General features: G+C 39.8%; 1 protein-coding gene across 1 annotated transcript in view; it reads right to left on the reverse strand.

Annotated features, from left to right (window-relative positions):
- Positions 1-377: 377 nt before the first annotated feature.
- The window catches only part of VAMP1 (vesicle associated membrane protein 1), a 35,779-nt gene continuing 16,077 nt past the window's right edge, over positions 378-20,079 (reverse strand). The window contains exon 5 of the mRNA XM_044677990.1: positions 378-433. Within this exon, the coding sequence (XP_044533925.1) occupies positions 399-433 (35 nt within the window). The 3' untranslated portion in view covers positions 378-398. The remainder of the gene's footprint in view (positions 434-20,079) is intronic.

Consider the following 20,079-nt stretch of genomic DNA (forward strand, 5'->3'; position numbering starts at 1 on the left):
TTTTTCCTTAATCTTTCGGGGTTTTTTCCTTTAACTTATATTTATTCTGAACTTTAAAACATATAAAAATGAAGCATTCCCTTATATTGGTTGAACAGGGGAAAAAAGAGGACTGTATATGAAACTACAGATCTCTATTGTGGACATCTTGCACTTTTAAAAAAAGTATATAAATTCAACTTGTAGCTTTCAAAACTGTCCTATTTGTCTGTGCTTCTTTTTGATCTTCCTTCTGTTTCCTTTTCTCCATTTAAAAAATGTCTCAATGATTCTCTTTTCCTTCCTTTCTTCTTTCTTCCTTCCTTCCTCCCTTCCTTACTTCCTTCTTTCTTTTTTCTTCCTTCCTTATTTTTTTCTTTTCTTCCTTCCTTCCTTCCTTTCTCTTTTTTTCCCGTGAGCTACTCTGCCTTCATCTCACCCTCTTCCAGGTACACTGCATTGAGAAAAAGAAAAAAAAAAGCTCTTGTAACAAATAGGAATTGTTAAACAAAAGACATTCCCACACTGACTCTCTCAAAGAGTATGTCTTACTCAACATCTTGAAACTGCCACCTCTTTGTCAAAAGGTAGATTGACATGTTTGGTCATCAGTCTTCTAGAATTGCAGCTGATCATTGTATGGTTCAGAGTTCTCAAGGCTTTCAAAGTTGTTTTTTCTCTATAATGTAGTTGTTACTGCATGAATGGTCCTCTTGTTTTGCTCACTTCATTCTAATGTTCACCTTTCCAAAACACAATTATGTCAGGTCCAGGAAGTCTGTGGGTTAGGTGATTGAAAGTAAATATGGGGGGAAGCTGGGTAGCTCAGTAGATTGAGAGTCAGGCCTGGAGACGTGAGGTCCTAGGTTCAGGTCTGGCCTCGGACACTTCCTAGCTGTGTGACCCTGGGCAAGTCACTTGACCCTCATTGCCCACCCTTGCCACTCTTCCACCTATAAGCCAATACACAGAAGTTAAGAGTTTTAAAAAAAAAAGTAAATATGGATTTTAAAGTATTTTTAAAATCTATAAAGGAGAATAAGAAAAGGAATATTTAAGGATAGAAAGTAATTGTTTTTTATATCCTGATGTGTACTATTGTGACACAAGTATAGATTGTATATGATACTTGGTGTATATTACATGTGACTCCTGCACTAGTATAATCAGTCTACTGCCTGTCTTAACCACAGCAAAGATGTCAATATTAATAACCAAAAAGGAAAGCACCCAGAGCTACCCACCAGGTACTTCAGTAGGCAATGTATCAACCAAATGGTCCCATCAGAATTGTTTTGGTTCCTTCCCAACCTTCCTAAAAAGCTGGGAGGTCAGGGGTAGGATGGAGGAGGGAAGGGAGAAGGGGGAAAGGCCAACTCTGTTAGGCTCAGTAGATTGAAAATCAGGCTTAAAGATAGGAGATTCTGGTCTCAAATCTGGCTTCAGTCACTTCCTAGCTGTGTGACTCTGAGCAAGTCACTTACTCCCCATTGCCTAGCCCTTATCACTCTTCTGCCTTGGAATAAATACATAATATTGATTCTAATACAAAAGGTAAGGGTTTAAAAAAAAAAAAAGCTGTACTATGCCCACTGGCCACTAGAGGAGGCTGATTCTACAAGTTTTAGTCCACCCCTTTCAGCACATACAGACATGTGGCTTCTCACAGAGGAAAGGAAGGGAGACGAATCAGGAAAGGAAGAAGGGAGAGAGACAAGCATTTATTAAACTACAAGAGGCACTTTAACTCACAGGAGTCCTAGGAGCTACGTGGTATCATTTCCATTTTACAGTTGAGGAAACCGAGAGAAAAGTTAAATGATTTGCCTAGGATGATCCATCTAGTGTGTGAGGTCGAATTTGAACTTGGATCTTCCTTACTCCAGACCCAGTGTTCTATCTAGCATGTCACCTCAGTGCCTCTAGTAGGACTAACTGGTTTCTTAATTTAGACTGGGAAATAGTGAAATATCAATTTTTTAAATAATAAAATTAGACAAAATAGAGATTTCAGCCCCTACCTTACATCTGGATAGTCTCTTCTCAATCAATGAATACTCACTAGGAAACAGTCACTGTGGCCACATGCTTTACTAGACGAAGTAAACATGCTTAAGGAGCCAGGCTAATGACGAGCCAAAGGTGTTCATGGCTATAGTTCATGAGGAGTAAATAAGAAGGGAGACCTGTGTGTCTAGAGTCTCAGATGGGAGCATGGAGTTTAAATGAGAAAGTGAGAGACAGAAAAATAGACGGGGGGGGGGGGGGGGAGAGAGCACAAAAGGAGGGATGGAGAGGAAGGAGAGACATCAGGAAAGACAAAGACAGACAGAGAATACCATCATCTGCCCACATGACAGAGAGGTAGCTTCAGTCTCACTGCAGTGGCCCCTATCTATAGTTGACAAGAAGTCTCTTTCACAGGCAAGGAAATATGATAAGAAACTCTAGTGCAGGGGTCTGCAACCTTTTTGGCCATGAGAGCCATAAATGCCACAAATAATCCATTGGGGGCAGCTGGTTAGCTCAGTGGATTGAGAGCCGTACAGTGCTCACAGTGCTGCTCCTGTAATAGCGCCTGAAAAAAAATTGACTTTATGGCTCCTGCAGAAAGAGTCATACATTGCTAACCCCTGCTCTAGTGTATCAGGGATGATTAGGAGTGTTTCCCACAAAGCTTGGCATGTACTCTGGCCCCTCCTAATGGGACATATTTTGGCCCCTAGAAAAAGGACATATGTCACAGCCACTCCTGATTGGTCCACTGGCCCCAGTGACTGGGGTTGCATTAAATATTATTGGTGACTGAGTCAGCAAGAACTGCCCATTCATCAGGCTATAAGAGGTCCTGAGGAAAAACAGCTTGAGTGGAATGTTTAGGGACTCTTTTAGGTCTCCCTTGGACTTCCTTGGGTAGAAGAGGTCATTTCTTACCCTTCCCTCCCTTCCCCGAAGGCTCACAACTTGAGCACATGGTTTAAGCCTGACTCCCTGGATGCCTTTTTTCTGCCTAGTTCTTTTCTGAGCACAGGTTGGATACCAGCAACCAGCAATCCTGAAAAATGGATGTTTCCCACTTTGATGGTTATAAGGATTCTTCGGTTCCTGTGTCAGGGCCAGAGGTCCAGTGGGAGGTGCTTCCTACAGCCACATGACTTCTGGGGAGGGCCTTCAATAGAATCATCCTGAACCTGGAAGGACTAAAGAGTCAGATTTGGCTAGCCAAGAAATCTAGACCTTGTGAGCTGCTTCATCATGTCTATACTTTTTGATAGGCAGTATAATTATGGTTATGAATTATTTTATCTATTTTATATTTGTTAATGCATGATTAGGTTTTAGATATTTCTTTTGGAGTAAATAAATGTTTCATACCTGATTTAGTACATTGAGAACCCTTTCTAGAAAAATTCCTTTTAATTCCCTTTTGAGGAAGACTAAAGACATGAAGCAAATTTTATTTTAAAGATTCCCTCCAGAATTCTCTCCCACCATAGGAAACATAATTATCCAGAATTCAAGAGAACTTTGATTCCTCTCTCTTTGAAGTTTGATTATGTGGCAAGAACAATAGCCTAACCCCTCTGTCCCAAGTTAGGCTAATTTTTTTTTTAAGTATAAAAACTATCCTCCAGTCTTGATTATCTTAGGGGATTAAAGGTTCAGGTCATTGACATCATTTCCTGGTCATCAGTACAAAGTGATGTTCAAACATCCTCTGATGCTTGGTTGACAGAACCCAATGGGCAAGGCAGACAAAAGATCTTTGCTCAGCTGCATCAACTCAAGATGTCCTCAGTGTCTCTTTATTGGATATCCTTCTGCTGTGGCTAAGTATATTATTCTTTTGTTTATTGTTGAATGATCTCCAAGTGTCTTAGTTTGTTGCATTATTGAACCTAAGCCATAAGGCAGCTAGCCTGAGTCAGGCTCCATCCAGAACAGGTTGTCTCTGGAATGATTCCAGGCTCCATTTTGAGTCCACAGAACCGTTTGTGGGAGGCAGGCTCATTGGGCAATAGATATTATCTTAGGGATTCATCCTGGAATTTGGGGGTTGATTCTAATCAAGTCCAAGTATCTAGTATCTCTTCAGAAGTCCCACATATTTCAGGTTCATCTGATTTTCTTTTTAGCTAAACTGCTTATTGTATCATTGAGTTCAGAAATCCATTTGGAACATCCACTGGTTTTGCAGGGATCACTGGAGAAATTTATGGGTTACCCTATGTGTCCCAAGGGAAGAATTTTCATTCAAAAGGGAAAAGGTGGTTTTCCTTTTTCATATGTGTGTGTACATATATTTATATATGTGTGTGTGCATATATACACATACAAACATATATATCTATATATAAAATATATTCTTATTTCTTTCATTTAAGTTTCATTCTTTCTTGTTTTGGGTTAAGATGGATCCTTTGAAGTACCAGGCAGGTGGAGACCTACAAGAACTTTATAAAATGTTGTTTACTTGCTGAATTTGTATATCTTTGTATCTGGATATGCATGTAATCTCCAGGCTCACCACTTCTGCTGGGCCTAGGCCCTCAACAAAATAGTATTCATTCTGAGATTGTCAAAGAATTGTACTGAATGTACTGCTGGAAAAATTTGCATGGCATTCAGAAGCCTTTTAAGAACAGTGCCATTTAAACTTGGCTGAAAAATATAAGGCATGGGGGAAAGCAATTGAAAAGACATTGAGTCTCTCCTAGGCCCCACAAAACTAAAGAATTGGAGATGGCAATGAATGTGCTCCATGGACCCCCCACCCCACTGATGTTTGGGATAGCAGCTATTTAACCGTGAGAATTTATTTTTCACATATTGTATTAAGTCCTATATAATAGGGAGAACTACTATATATTCCGTTGTCTGGGATCTAAGGCAGAGATATCATCCAGTCTGCTGGTTTTTGCATTTTCTTTGTCCTTGGGAATCCTAAGGAATATCTCCCTTTCTAACAGAATTTGGTTAATAAATGAAGGGGAGAAGGTCCACCTATGGGGATGGGGAGGTTGATGGACTACCTCTTAATCAGCTGTCACCAATTAAAGATGTCTTGGGATGTTCAAAGGAGGAGCTGAGCTCCTAAAAATCTATTTATTAAGCTGCCTAACCCAGCTCAGATTGTCCCTGAGAGAGAGCCACAGAGACCTACATCACTTTATCAGTTATGATGCTGGCCTAACCAATAAACCTAGTATAATCAACGAGCTTATATTCTTACCTCAAAATCAGTCTCTTGAAATCATTTTAGTCAACATGCAACCAAGGGGAAGAGTGCCTAAAGAATAGAGTAGGAGCTGGGCATGCACTCTGTTCCTCTTCAGTGGGAGATGTGCTCTGGCCCCTGAATAAAGACGATTGTGTGTGACTCAACAACCCTTGATGGGTCCCTGGGACCTTGGGACTAGGGTTGTATTAAAGATCATTGGGGATTGAGTAAGGAAGAACCACACACTCAACAGGCTCTGAAAAGAACAGAAAATTAATATCTGCCTCTTTCCTTCTAGAAACTTCAAGAAAGAAAGGATGGTATTTCTCTGCCTTCCCTGTCTCCTGTCTCACCCCAGTACTCAGTGGTGATGGGGACCCACATCTTGAACATGTGGCCATGGGAACATGTGCTTGCTAGATGAGCCTGAGTCTTGCCTTCTTCTGCCTTTCTGTTTCTTCCTAGATCACAAATCGGTAATCAGCAACCAGCAATCCTGAGAAATATCCTAAGAAATTGATATTGCCATCCCTGGTGATTGCTTCATAAATTCAAGAATTTCTGGGTTTCCACTGGCTAGTGGGAGATGAAAGACTGTGACTGTTCTAAGATCATAAGATTAAGATTTAGATTTTAGATTTTAGATGGATTTAGAGATGAAAGGAAATTAGATATTAGATGGTCCCAACCTTTCATTCTACAGAGGAAGAACTGAGACTCAAGGAGGTTATTAATGACAACCAGATTGCATAGAGCAACCCTGGGATTTTGAGCCCAGGTCCTTTGATTTGAAATCCAGCATGCTTTCCATCATGGTCCTCCCCATGCTCTGCAATCCAACAGAAATGGCTTCTCTGTTCCTCCACTTCCCATCCATCATCTTCCATGCCCAGAATGCATTCCCTCTTACCTCCACCTCATAGAGTCTCTCTCTTCCTTTAAGAAGCAGCTCAGGTACCATATTCTTCATGAAACCTTTCCTGATCCCCACAACTGATAGCAGCATCTCTTCCAAACTCTCTTGTATTTAACTACTTTGTATATTTATGCTGTATGGATATATGCATTTTTATATTGATGCTCCTCCTCCTTGTAAGTAGAGAATGTTTCATTCTTTGTACTTGCATTCCCAGTGCCTAGGGCATAGTAGGAACTTAATACTTATTGCTTTCTTCTTTTTTTTTTCTTTTAAACCCTCACCTTCTGTCTTAGAATTGATACTAAGTATTGGTGCCAAGGCAAGGGTTAGGCAACTGAGGTCAAGTGTCACACAACTAGGAATATTTGAGATCACATTTGAACCCAGGACCTTCCCATCTCGCAATCCTCTGAGCCACCTAACTGTCCCCCAGCTTTACTGTCAACCACTTCCCAAATATGTCTTCCTGCTCTGAAGTTCTTACCTTGGATTTGCTGCTCAGGGCTATAATTATCACCTTGCTTCAATAGTGCTTAGTTTCTTCCCCAATCCCCATCCCCACCCCCACTTTCATGACCTTACTCCAAAAATCATCCCCTCTCTCATGCATCCTCAATCTATTTTGCACGTGGTAGTTTCCCAGCTTCTGATGAACATGCATTTAGGTCCCAACTATGCCTTGCTAATTAATCACCAATTTAAAGACGTATTTAAAGGTTCTTTTGTTAGAATTATAGTATTATCCATCTGGGAGTCAGCCTGGAATGGAGGAAAGAAGGCTACACTCAGTCCTAAGACGTGAATTAGGATCCCATTTCTGCCACTTAGTACCTGCATGATCTTGAATAGGTCATTTTTATATTATGTAGATTTAAGTTTAGATATCTGGAAAATGAAGGAGTTGGACTGCATGACTTCTAAGATCCTGTAGAGTTCTAAAATTACTGTATGTGCCTGTCTGAATTCTTTTAGGCGGCTAGGTGGTACAGTGGAAAACATTTCCAATCCTGGAGTCAGGAAGAGCCGAGTTCTAATCTGTCCTCAGACACTCACAAACTGTGTAACCCTAAAAGTATCATTTCACCTCTTTTTGCTTCAGTTTTTTCATCTGTAAAATGGGGGTAATAATAACACATACTTCCTAGGGTTGTTGTGAGGAGCAGATAAAATAATAAAATCACAGGGCCTGGTTCCTGCATGATCCTGTGATGATTCCAATTTATTCTGTATACAGCTTGGTTGTAAAAAAAAGTGTGTGTGTGTGTGTGTGTGTGTGTGTGTGTGTGTGTGTGTGTGTGTGTTGTCTCCCTCATTAGATTAGTAGCTCCTTGAGGATAAGAACTATCTTTTGCCTTTCTCTGTCTCCTCAGCATTTAGTACAACAGTGTCTTGCCCATAATATGTGCTACATAAATGTTAGCTATAATTTTTTTTAAGTATTAAGTTTTATTTTTTCCCCAATTACATGTAAAAAGTTTTCAATATTTTTCAAAGAATATGAGTCTTAAATTCTCTCCCTCCCTCCCTATAAACCTCCACCACCTCCCCATGAGATACTATATAATCTCATATATTATTCTAATGATTATTTTAATTTTAAAAAGTAAGTTTTATCCGTAGAATAGCTTTCAGATATTCAGATCTTTCCTTTGTCCTTGCCTGCTCCTCTTTGCACTAGACTTCTTTCTCTACATGTCACATCTACCCAAGTAGACTAAAAACTCTTTAAAAGTAGTTGTGAGGCAGTTTTTCATCTTTGTTTCCCCAGCAGTGAGCACAGTAAATATCATTTAGCCTGATGAATATTTAGTAAACTTCTGAATTGAAATGGTGTCTCTGTAGCCAAGGGAGGAGAGATGTTATGGTCAACGGTGTCTTGGGAATCATAGATCAGTCAGTGAGTCAATAAACATTTAATAAGCACCTCCAATGTGCCAGGCATTGTAGTAAGTACTGGGGATACAGAGAAAGGCAAAAGACAGTTGTTGTCCTCAAGGAGTTTTCAATCTAAGGGAGAAGGCAACATGCAAATAGTTATTTGCAACAAGTTATGTACAGAATAAATCAGAATCAACCCAGGATTATATAGTAGTGTGCAAATTATTTGGAATGAGCAATAATTTTGATATGGTTTCAGTTTGTGCCAACAGTGGCCAAGCAAGTGTGCTTTTACTGACATCAGGCCTATTACAACATTTGCAAATTTCCTTGGAGTAATATAATTCTTTAAAACCACAGAATTGAAAATGCAGCAAAAGAGAACAATGAAATATATGTATATCTGCTGGCTATGACCAAATGAAATTGGATGAGCAGGTACACATGTATTTCATTGTTCTTTTGGTATGTTTTTAATTCTGTGGTTTTAAAGAATTATATTACTTCAAAGAAACTTGCAAATGTTGTAATTTTGAAGGAGCACACGTCAGTGACTATTACTAATATTGCTGTGATTGTTGGTGTGGCGAAGTCACGTCCCTTTAAAGAAACAGACTCAGTTATGCCAAAGCATATACTGTTACAAAAAAAGGCAGATACTGTTACAAACAAAAAAATAATGTCAAGAACTAAAAAACCATTTCGAGGAAACAATTTATTTAGTCCTTAAAAACAAACAAAGACCTTGAGAGGAATATGACAGCTGGAAGAGTTATAATTGATTCCTAGAGAGTGTAACATTAGTTTGAAATTGGAAGGACAATAAGTTTTATAAAGCTACGAACCAGGAACAGCTAGGTAGCTCAGTGGATCAAGACCCAGGCCTAGAAATAGAAGATCCTGGATTCGAATCTCGCCTCAGACACTTCCTAGCTGAGTGACTCTGAGCAGTCACTTAAACCCCCATTGCCTAGTCTTACACAGTATTGATTATAAGACAGGAGGTAAGGTGTTTTGTTTTGTTTTTTAACTATTAACTTTTGCTATGAAGAAAAACTCATCATGAGCAAGACAGTAACATACTGAAGGTTGGAAAAAAATTATTCATCAAGCTGCATACTGCATACAAAGCATTGTGTTCACTACTGGGGAAACAAAGATGAAAAACTGCCTAGTAACTGCTCTAAAGGCGTTTTTCATCTCTTTGGACGGATGTGACATGTAGAGAGATAGATCTAGAGCAAAGGAAGAATGGGTAAGGGCAAAGGAGAGATCTGAACATCTGAAAACCATAAATCATGTGGGGGGCCCCAGGGAGAAGGGCTGTTTTGAACATTAAAGCTTGCTATGTCTTCCTCTGTGTCACACTTATGAGAGCTTTGGCATTTAGCTGAATCTGGTTCCTAGTCATCAACATCCTGTTCTTTCAGGAGGTCTAGACATGTCATACACTCAATGGAAATTATTTTGTTGCCCAGGGGGCGACCTCTCTATCATGAAGTCCCCCAGAAAAAGTGACTCTCCATTTGAAACATTCCATGAACATTCACCCACTCAAAACTATGGCTCTACCAGCCTTTTACCAACAAACAGAAGATGCCTTAGTATCAATAGATAACATTCAATCAAGCAGCACCACATGGCAAATAACGGGATACGAATGGATAGCCCATCCTGCCAGCTTCCATGGTACGGTGCCCCAAAAGTATAAATCTATCGCTGGGGAAGGGTGTACACCAAGAAACAGGTACATGCATGGAGAGCACTCATGAGGAGCTCTTTCCCTCATCCCACACATTCACGCAGCTGTAGGACCTGACAATTTCTTCCTCCACTCCATCTCTGGCATCTTTCCCCTCTCCTCCATTCATACAACTACTCCCACTTTAACTTCAGGTCTTCATGACTTCCTGCTGCCATTGTTGAAACAGGCCCCATTTCTTCTCCAGACCCTAATCCACACTGCCACCAAAGGGATCCAATCTGTTACTCCTCTACTCTAATCAATACATTCCACTGGCTCCCTTTTGCCTCTAAGAACAAATATAAATAATTTTTCTCCTCCATCCCCCTCTCTTCCTCCTCCTCTTCTTGTTTTTTTAAACCCTTACCTTCTGCCTTAGAATTGATAGTAAGTATCAGTTCCAAGGCAGAAGAACATTAAAGGGCTAGGAAATGGGGATTAAATGACTTGTCCAAGGTCAGACAGCTAAGAAATGACCAGATGCGAACTCAGAACCTCCAGTCTCTAGGCCCTGCTCTCTATCCACTGAGCCACCCCAGCTGCCCCTAAATTCTTCTGTTTAGTTTTTAAAGTCCTTCACAATCTGGCCCCCATCTAGTTTTTCAATTTCATGGATTCAAAAAAGATATATTAGAAAGGAAAAAGGACAGGATTAAAAGAGGACATCAAGATAGAGGGGAATACAATGGAATTGCTTGTCAACTCCAGGAGTGGGGGCGGGTGACAACATGAATTATTGAATCATGGGGAAAAAACTTTAATAAAAAAAAATGGAGGGGAATACATAGATGATAATCATAAATAGTGAATGTAAATGAGATGAACTCACCCATAAAACAGAAGTGGATAGCAGGGTGGATTAAAAAACAGAATCCTACCATATGTTATTTACAAGAAACACATTTGAGGCAGGTAAACACATAGATTAAAGGTAAGGGGATGGAGCAGGATCTATTGGCTTCAACCGAGACAAAAAAAGCAAGAGTAGCAATCATGATCACAAACAAAGCTAAAGCCAAAATAGATCTGATTAAAAGAGATAAGGAAGGTAATTACATCTTGGTAAAAGGTAGCACACACAATGAAATAATATCAGTATTTAACATACCTGCACCAAATGGTAGAGCATCTAGATTTTAAAAAAAACTAAAGGAGCTTAAGGAAGAAATAGTAGAACTATACTGTCCTCATTCTATATTATTCCACATACATGATCTAAGGTCTGACTAATCAGGCCTTCTCTCTTCTTCTCAAATAGAACATGACCTCCTGTCTCCATGCATTTGTATGGTTTATCTGTCATCCTGGAATACATTCCCTTCTCACCTCTGTCCAATTCATAGAATCCCTCCCTTACTTCAAAATATAACTCAGGCACCATCTTTTCTGATCTCCCCTACTGCTAGTGCTTTTTCTTCCTCTTTACAATGGTCTTAACTGTCTTATATCTCTTTAGTCATCCACTTTTGGTGTCCATCTTGGACTCAACTCTCACCTGTGGATCTAAGAAGCTGTAGCATGAACAACAGTCACACTCTGGGAAAACCATCTTGGCAAATGGGCTAAACCAGGTTGAGGGTAACCAACAGGCTTCAAGGGGGATATCCATCCCAAGCATGTGAAAACTTCCCCCCAGCAAAAGGATCTGAAGCAAGTACTGTGGGGCCCTTGGAGCTTAGTCAGACATAGAATACTCCAAGGTCATCCACTGCATTCCAAGTCATTGCCAGTTGTCCTGACTTTTATCTTGCCAATAGACCTTGATGACTCTAGGAGAGTGAATAAGGTACAACTCTCCTTCACTTGAAACCAGTTCACGTACAAGTCAAAACATTATATCACTGGTCCTCTGAAAATAAAGGATGAACAACAAAATTTCTTTGGTATTCATTCTGTATATGTTTATTTTTTTATTCCTCTTGTGTGTATGTATGTGTGTATTACACATGTAGAATACAAGTTCCTTGAGAAAAAGAACCATTTAGTTTTCCTTTTTGCATATTCAGAGCCTAGCACAGGGCTGGATTCCTAGTAAGTGCTTAATAAATTTTTGTTGATTTTTTTGGTGACTCCTTTTATTGACCACTTTTATTATTTATTTTCCTACTTTACAATAGGTTTTTGAGTGAGGTACAGACTTGGTTTGTAGTTTGAATACTGTTACCTTTCTCTGTCCCAATATAAGATTCCTCAGAATCCACATTGATTGATTTATTAATGAATGTGTAGATAAGTAGCAGCTATAAAAGGACAGAAAACACATGTTCTCAGACAATATGCATAAAGAAGCATACTCTGAGAACCTGTATACCCACACAGGAAACACATATAGTCCAGGAAACTCATACCTTCACATCTTTAATATCCTCTGATGATATTATCATGGTATTCTTTTGGGCATGGCTTCTCTACTCTCCTCTGGAAGTGGTGTTGTTTCTGCTGAGGGTCCCTTGGTCTTGCAGCCAATGAGTTTCTCTTTTCTACCAACTTTTATACTTTATTTTTAAAAATATTTCTCTCTAAGACCATTTCAGCTCTGGACTGCTCTGGTGCAGTGACTGGAAAGCTTCATCTTGATAAAAGCTAGTTTGACACTCTCTAATCATGGCTAAAATTATGAACCACCACAACCAGCAAAAAAGGCAGTCAAACAAAAGCAGGGTGCTCTCTGGCATTTAGAGATTAAGACATAGTATCAGTGTTTGGTGCTGAACTGAAGTTTGTTATCTCAAATAACTATCTGCTTTAGGAGAATAGAAATTCCCTGCAATAACCATTGACCAAGGAGATTCTGTGTCACCCAAACCAGGGAGCACTGACAACAAAACCCAACAGGAGCGATGTGCAGACTGGAGCTACAGAGTCATTTTTATTTCTAAGATGCTCTCAGTACCAGCACCCAAATGAACCCAAACAATAACAAAGCTAAGTGAAAAAGGTAAGGTTAGTTATTGTCCTCTGTTTCTCAGGACCGCGTTCCTACCTTCAGTAAGTATATCTGTCAATAATAAAAACAATTGGCTTTTGTGCTCTATTATGGTCTATACCAACCTCACAGTCTCCTGGCCCACATCCCTGCCTTTATGTTCTATGTAATACATAATACACATTCTGCTCAGCAAAAAACAAAAACAACAACAAAAAAAAAACTGGCTTTTGTCAAAACATAAAACTTCACTGTCTCCCTGAATTTCAAAGCCTACCTGTTCCTGCTGAGCAACCTTTCACCTTGTGGATCCATCCAACACATTCTATTGGGGATGGGGATGGGAGTGGAATCTACTGCTAAGGATAGAAGGCATTAATACTGGATGAGTGACAGCTGCTGGGAGATGGCTAATCTCCCTCTTCTCTCTTCAAAGTCAAATGGAGAGTATGAGCAACAAACTTTTTTTTTTTTTTTTGGCAAAGAGACCAGGTAAACTAGCATAGACCACTAGCCAGAATAGTGTAGTTGGCTCTCTGTACATGTCTCTATTTCTCCAAATTCTTCTTTAACCTTTCTAATTGCTTCTTCTCTATTTCATTGGCTCCCCATCCTTTACCAATTCCCTTAAAGTGCATATTCCCCAATGGCCTATCCTTGAACCTTTTTATCTCATTAGACTTTCTCCATTTGCAATATTACTTATTTTTGTGGTCCCCACTACTAGTTCTATTCAGATAACTATCAAACCTATATCTCTAGTGTCTCCTCTGAACTCTAGGTCACATCTATATAGACTGTCTCTCCCTAGATGTCCCATTAACAACTCAAACTCAACATGTCCAAAACTCTGTGTCTTTCCCTCTAAACCATCTAGATTATTATTTTTGTCTCTATCTCCTCTGCTCATTACCTTGGGATCATCGTGGACATTTTTCTCTCCTTCAGACCTAATTTTCAATCAGTCACCAAGTCCCCTTGATTCCACCTTTGCATATTTCTCATATCTTCCCCTTTTGCTCTATTACTTTTATGATCATCTCAATCTAGACAGGCAGAATTACTTATATAATAACAACGGCCTCCTCACAGGTCTTTCTGACCCTGCTCCTTTCCCCTTTCAATCTTTCCTCTTGTATTTGGTGGACCAGAGTGGTTAGGGGATGGGGGGAGTCAAGAAGGGTATGTGGCTACTGTCACTGGCTTGCTCTTGGCCTTGGAACACCCACTGGTTATCCTTCTGACTCATCAGACTTTCACCTGGAGAACGGCCAGAAAGCAATGCCATCTCTACAGGAGATGATGGTCACCTGCTATACAGTAAGAGTGCAAGGTGATTATAGCAGATCAAAAGTTCTACTGACTCCTTTGGCTTTTGAGCCCAAGAATTACTGACAGTGTTCTTATATATAAATGACTTCTGAGCATAGCTTTTCTTGACAAAATACAGAAGATAGGGTAGGTACATCTCAAGCATGACAGTAAAGCTAATATTGTTGATTTTGTTTTCAAAGATGTGGGGGGCGCTTGGGAATTTTAGTACTATACCTTACACTTTTTATTTCATTTAACAAAGTGTGCTCTCTATGTGAATGATCCTTTTGATAAAAAAAAAAATTGGGAAGATTAAATTCCTGCACTAATGGCACCAAAACAAGCCAAAATATATTATGAATGATTTGGGAGAATGTTTGTACCCTAGACTAGACTTAACTAAACCTGGACTATGCTTAAAAAAAGACAAAGGTAAGTCTTTTTCAAAGGTCTTACCCCATTTCTCTTCATCAGTATCCCTTTTCCCACCTACATATGCACAAGAAGCACCAACACCATTCTTGACCCTTGATTTATTGGTAGGAAATTTCACCATTTTGCCTAGAGATGGACAATCAATCATCTATCAGATGTGGCAAACACTCAGTCCTCTACCTCGTGGACCTAATGCCCAGTTCTTGCAAAACACTGCTTTGCATCGATAATAAATGGATTATTAGTGACCAATTAAGTAGGCTAGGCAGAAGGGATTGTAACTAAATTGGTCTGTACAAATGCCAGTGTTAGTTCTGAAAACTGATTCAAAGAAATATAAATTTCACTGATACAAACATCAGCTTGACTAATAGGATTGTCAAGAAGTGGAATGAGATTAAAAGTAAAGTAAAGATAGACATGCCTTTCCACTAGAAACATCTACGTTAAAAGAGTAGATGCAGGGCTGGAGAGTTACTTGGGCACTATATAAACCACCAGATGTTGCTTTAAACTCTCAACTGCTCCAATTCTCCTCCCATGAGTGGGACTTCTTAGGCTTGGAGCCTGGGTCCCTTTTAGTCTCCCTCCACATGTGTGAACAGAGTCTACATTATATTCATAGGTCTAAATCCTGACCCCCTTTCCAAATCTATTGATGTGATCATATGATTTTTATCAGTTTTACTATTGGTATGATGAGTTCCTTTCATCAAAGATACCACATCCTATTTCAAAGGTTTTCAAAGGTTTTCAAAGGCTATGCCTGTGAGGCATAAGTTTTCCTAATAACAACAAGCTTTTAAATGTCCTACCCACATTTCTTCTTAATCACTGAATATCTAACTTCCCTCTCTATACCAAGGAAAAAATGAGTAAATACACATAGATATTTCCACCACTCAGATAACAGGATTCAGGGCCACCCTAAAAGTACATAAAGACTAACCACAAAGAGACAAAAAAAAAATGTGGGGCTAGAAAACTGTGGTAGAGGAGTAGAACGTAGACCCTCCAACCTATATACTGAAGGATGAGGGAGGAATAAGACCCCAGTTAGCAATTATTCCTCTTTTCTATGAATTTTTTGTAGCACTTTGTATCTTTGTCATATGTAACATTAGGTGTCTAGATGAAGTATGAAAAGATTTAAGAAGTATTTAGGTGGCTTAGTGGAGAAAGCTGTGGGACTATAGTCAGGAAGAGCTGGGTTCAAATACAGCCTCAAGACATGTATTCAACTGCAAGATGATGGGCAGGGCACTTAGCCTCTATCTCTCTTATTCCACTGGAGAAGGAAATGACAAACCACTTGAATATCTTTGCCAAGAAAACCTCATGGATAGTATAATCCACAGAGTCAAAACAAATAAGGCAGGAGAGAACAAATTTTGCATGAGAAAACTTGACTTTTCTTCCCTTTCTCAACGGGAAAGGCAGTAGAGATCAAAATCTTCACAAACCACTTAGATCTCCATCAACCAAGTCAGTCTGGAGGTAGAGCTTTGTCTTCTGATCACTATTTACTTCTCCCTTCCTTCTTTCTTCCAGGATTAGTGAGGGGTAAAAAAAGGCAAAGCCTGAGAAGTCCACAGCTATCACCCTTTCTACATGAACCCCATGGTTTCTATAATAATGAATAGTTAGGAACCTTCCATCTTTTAAAAACCTTTTTAAACCCTTATCTTCTGTTTTAGTATCAATTTTAAGACAGAAGAAAGTGGTAAAGCTAGGCAATAGAGGCTAAGAGACTTACCCAGGGTTAAACAGCTAGGAAGTCCCTGACTAATGTCCTCCTAACTCCAGGCCTGGTGTTCTATCTACTGTGCTATGGAGCTGCCCAGGAACCTTTGTTTGGTCTTAATAATGGGGATTTAGGAGCCTTTGGTCTTTGGGAAGTAAATGACCCAGATACACGCAGAATCTATTCCCTGCTTCTGCAGGATTCAAAGGGTTCAAAATATTCAAAGGGTTCATGCTACCCCAAGATTATCTCCCTGACCACCAAGCCAGAATATGGGGTCTTAGTTTCTATATCATGTGAAATATAAGACCCTTTCAAAGCGTGCCTCTCTGCACATTTTAATAACAATCAAAAGCAACATTTTCACAATAGTGAAAGGGACAACTCTTTAAGGGACTTAAAAAAAAATACCATTTGCAACATTCCATGAAAATTGTGTGAGAGACTGGGCAGGGGATCAGAGATAGCAGAGAAAGTGAACAGTTCATTCACCTTCTAGATCTCATAGCCAGGGAACACTCATCCACGCTTGTGGTGAGCCTCTAGGTCTAGCCCCTGCTGTTGCTGCTGTTGCCACCACTGCTGGAAGATGAGGGAATCAAAATACTGTTCACTCAATCCCATCATGTCATCCCTCTATTGCACCCTCCTCTCAGAAGCTTCTCTCAGCTCTTTCAGCTATATGCTTTTCCCAGGCTGAATCCTGGCTTGGCCTTCCTCCTCCTTCTCCGCCTCCAGGGATAGAGGCTAACTGTGATTTCTTTGGAATAGGAAATTAACAGATGAGGAGATTTCCCTCCTCTAATGCAGGCTGGCACTTTCATTTGAAATACTGGGAATGGGGGGGGGGGGAGGGCAAGATGGTTTGGTGGACAGAGCATCAGGCCTGGAGTTGGGAGGACCTAGGTTCAAATTTGACTTCAGACACTTCCTAGCTGTGTAGCCCTGGGCAAGACACTTAACCCCAAGTACCTATCCTTTACTGCTTTTCCGCTTTAGAATCAATCCTTAGTGTCCATACTAAAACAGAAGGTAAGGATTTTTTTCTTAATTGCTGAGAGCACTGAGCAGTTAAATGATTTCCTGTGATCATATGATTTTTGTTATTACTATTGGTATGTTGAGTTCTAGTTCTAGGTCCCAGAGCCAAGACAAGTGAAGAGTAAGAACTTGAACTCGGGTCTTTCTAGCCATAAAGTCAGCTCTCTATCATCTAGACCAGTGGTTCCCAAACTTTTTTGGCCTACTGCCCCCTTTCCAGAAAAAATATTACTTAGCCCCCTGGAAATTAATTTTTTTAATTTTAATAGCAATTAATAGGAAAGATAAATGTACCTGTGGCCATCACTGCGCCCCCTGGATCACTGCAGCACCCACTTTGGGAATCACTGATCTAGAGTATACTCCTCTCTGAGCATAGGTTCCCAACCTTTTAGTATCATGGATTCCTTTGGTAATCTTCTGAAGTCTATGGATCACTTCTCTGAAATATGTATATATAATATATTTTAATTTATTATTTTATATATTACATATATATTTTTAAACCCTTACCTTCTTTTCAATCCATGAAGACACTTAGCTGTCCCCTCAGAAATATTTTTAAAAGACTACAATAAAATATATGGGATTACAAAGGAAATCAAATATATGGAAATAACAATGCATTTTTCCCCATCCAAGTTTGAAGACCCCCATGTTAAGAAGTCCTTATTGTGCAAAAGTGTTCTATAAACGTGAAATATTATTCATCTTTCTTTTTCCCTCAGCACCAGGTACAAAGCAAGAACTCAAAAAAAAAATGTTGTGTTGAATCAATTTGAAGAACCAAAGGCATGAATTACTAATGATGGAATTTCAGGCACCATTTTGGGCTGCAGAGAATATCTTTTGAGTGAAACACTGGGTTGAGTACCTTCTGAAATCATTTCACAGTGTCGACCACCAATTCCACCTACTCGAGGAAGCCAGATCTAATGAGGGGCCTCATGGGTAGAGAGAAAAACATGAAGCAGATATGATAAGACCACAAGGGATGTGACTTGGTGGGTTGAAGAGGGGGAATGGAAAAACAGTCATTTTAAAAGACATAGGAAAACAGCTTCAAGGTCCCTATATTACAAAGAACCTGGGGGGGGGGGGGTAGGAAGGGTTCCTCATACCTCAGACTCTTTGGTGAGGGGTGGGGAGTACAGGTTACCAAAGACCCCAATGGAGACCAAGAGAAAGAGGGAAAGATCTGGCTGGAGAGCTAGCTGAGATTTTCAATTGAGAGGGGAATGCTCTCAGCACCTCCATTGACCCATGCTCTCCCCTCCAACTTCCATCACAATAAATTTATCCTTGGGAATTAGGAAAAGGTAAAAAAAGAATATAATGACTCATGATGGGGAATGATCTCCAAGTATCCAGTGGAAGAAGGCATTCCAGGCAAGGAGAGTAGCCAATAAAAATGCTCTGATTTAGGAGATGAAGTATCTTGTTCCAGGAACAGCAGAGGCCATGTCACTGAATTGTGGAATATATGGAAAGAGTCAATAAGGTATAAGACTAAAGATCATATTATAAATGGCTTTAAAAGCCAAGCAGAAGATTTTATATTTGATCCTGGTGGCAAAAGAGAGCTACTGTAACTTATTGAATGGAGGGGGAAGAGGGGTAAATTGTTAAACCTCATTTTAGGAAGTTAGATTTGACTGTTGAATGAAAAATGGACAGTGGGCAGAGACTAAACACAGCAGGCTATTGGAATGGCCCAGCTGCAAAATGCCAGGATGGTGGTAGTATCCTTGAGAGAGAAAGTGGCATATATCTTCATAAGCATAATCAACAAAATTTGGCAAATACCAGATAGGGAGTTGGGGTGAGAGTAAGGCATGAAGGATGGCAACTACTTTGTAAGGTTGGGTTCTTGGGATGATGGTAGTACCCTAGACAGAACAGGGAAATGAGAGAGAGGTGAAGGTTGAGGAGAAAGATAATGTTGAGTTTGTGATGTCTATGAGTCATCCAGCTCAAGCTGTCCAATAATCATTTGAAGATATAACTGGAAGTTACGAGAGAGATCAGGGCTAGATAAATGAATGTGAGAATTATCTGTAAAGAAATGATCATTGATTCCATGGCAACTGATGAGATTACCAAACAAAAAGAGTATAGAGTGAGAAGAGAGTCCAGAACAGAACTTTGGGGGGGGGGGGGAGAGACACTCATAATTAATTGAGTACAACCTGGACAAAAATCCAGCAAAGGAGAATGAGAAGGAGCAGGCAGGTAGTTGAACCAGGAGGGAATATTGTCATAATCTAGAAAAAAGGCAATATCAAGAAGAAAGGGGTGATTGAGTGTTAAAGGCTGCAGAAAGCTCAAGAAGGATGAAGATTGAGAAAAAGCTATTAGATTTGGGTATTAAAAGATCATTGTCAACTTTGGAGACAGCAGTTTCCATTGAATAAGGCTAAAGTGTATATAACATATTGGCCCAGAGTCAGAAAGTCCTAAGTCTCTGTCACTTACTTGCTGTGTGACCTTAGGCAAGTTATTTAACCTTTGTCTGCTTCAGTTTCCTCAACTGTAAAATGGGGGATAAAAATAGCATACGGGGTGGTTGTGACAATCAAATGCAATAATTTTAAAGGGCTTAGTATTGTGCCTGGCACATAGTAGGCAATAAGTAGGCAATACTGCAGAGAGTTAAAAAGAAAACAGATGGAAGGAAGCAGAGGAACAATTAGCACAAAGATAACCTTCTTCCAAAGTTCAGCCGGGAAAGGGAGGAAAGACATCTCCAACTGTGGAGGGATGGACAGACCAAGTGAGGGCTTCCTGGGGATGGGAGCAAAATGGACAAGTAGCTATTGAAGATTAGAGAGAGAATGGAGATAATAAAGGGGGAAATGTGCTGGAGAAGACCAAATGG

The sequence above is a fragment of the Gracilinanus agilis genome, chromosome 5, assembly GCF_016433145.1.
Source record: "Gracilinanus agilis isolate LMUSP501 chromosome 5, AgileGrace, whole genome shotgun sequence".
NCBI lineage: Eukaryota > Metazoa > Chordata > Mammalia > Didelphimorphia > Didelphidae > Gracilinanus > Gracilinanus agilis.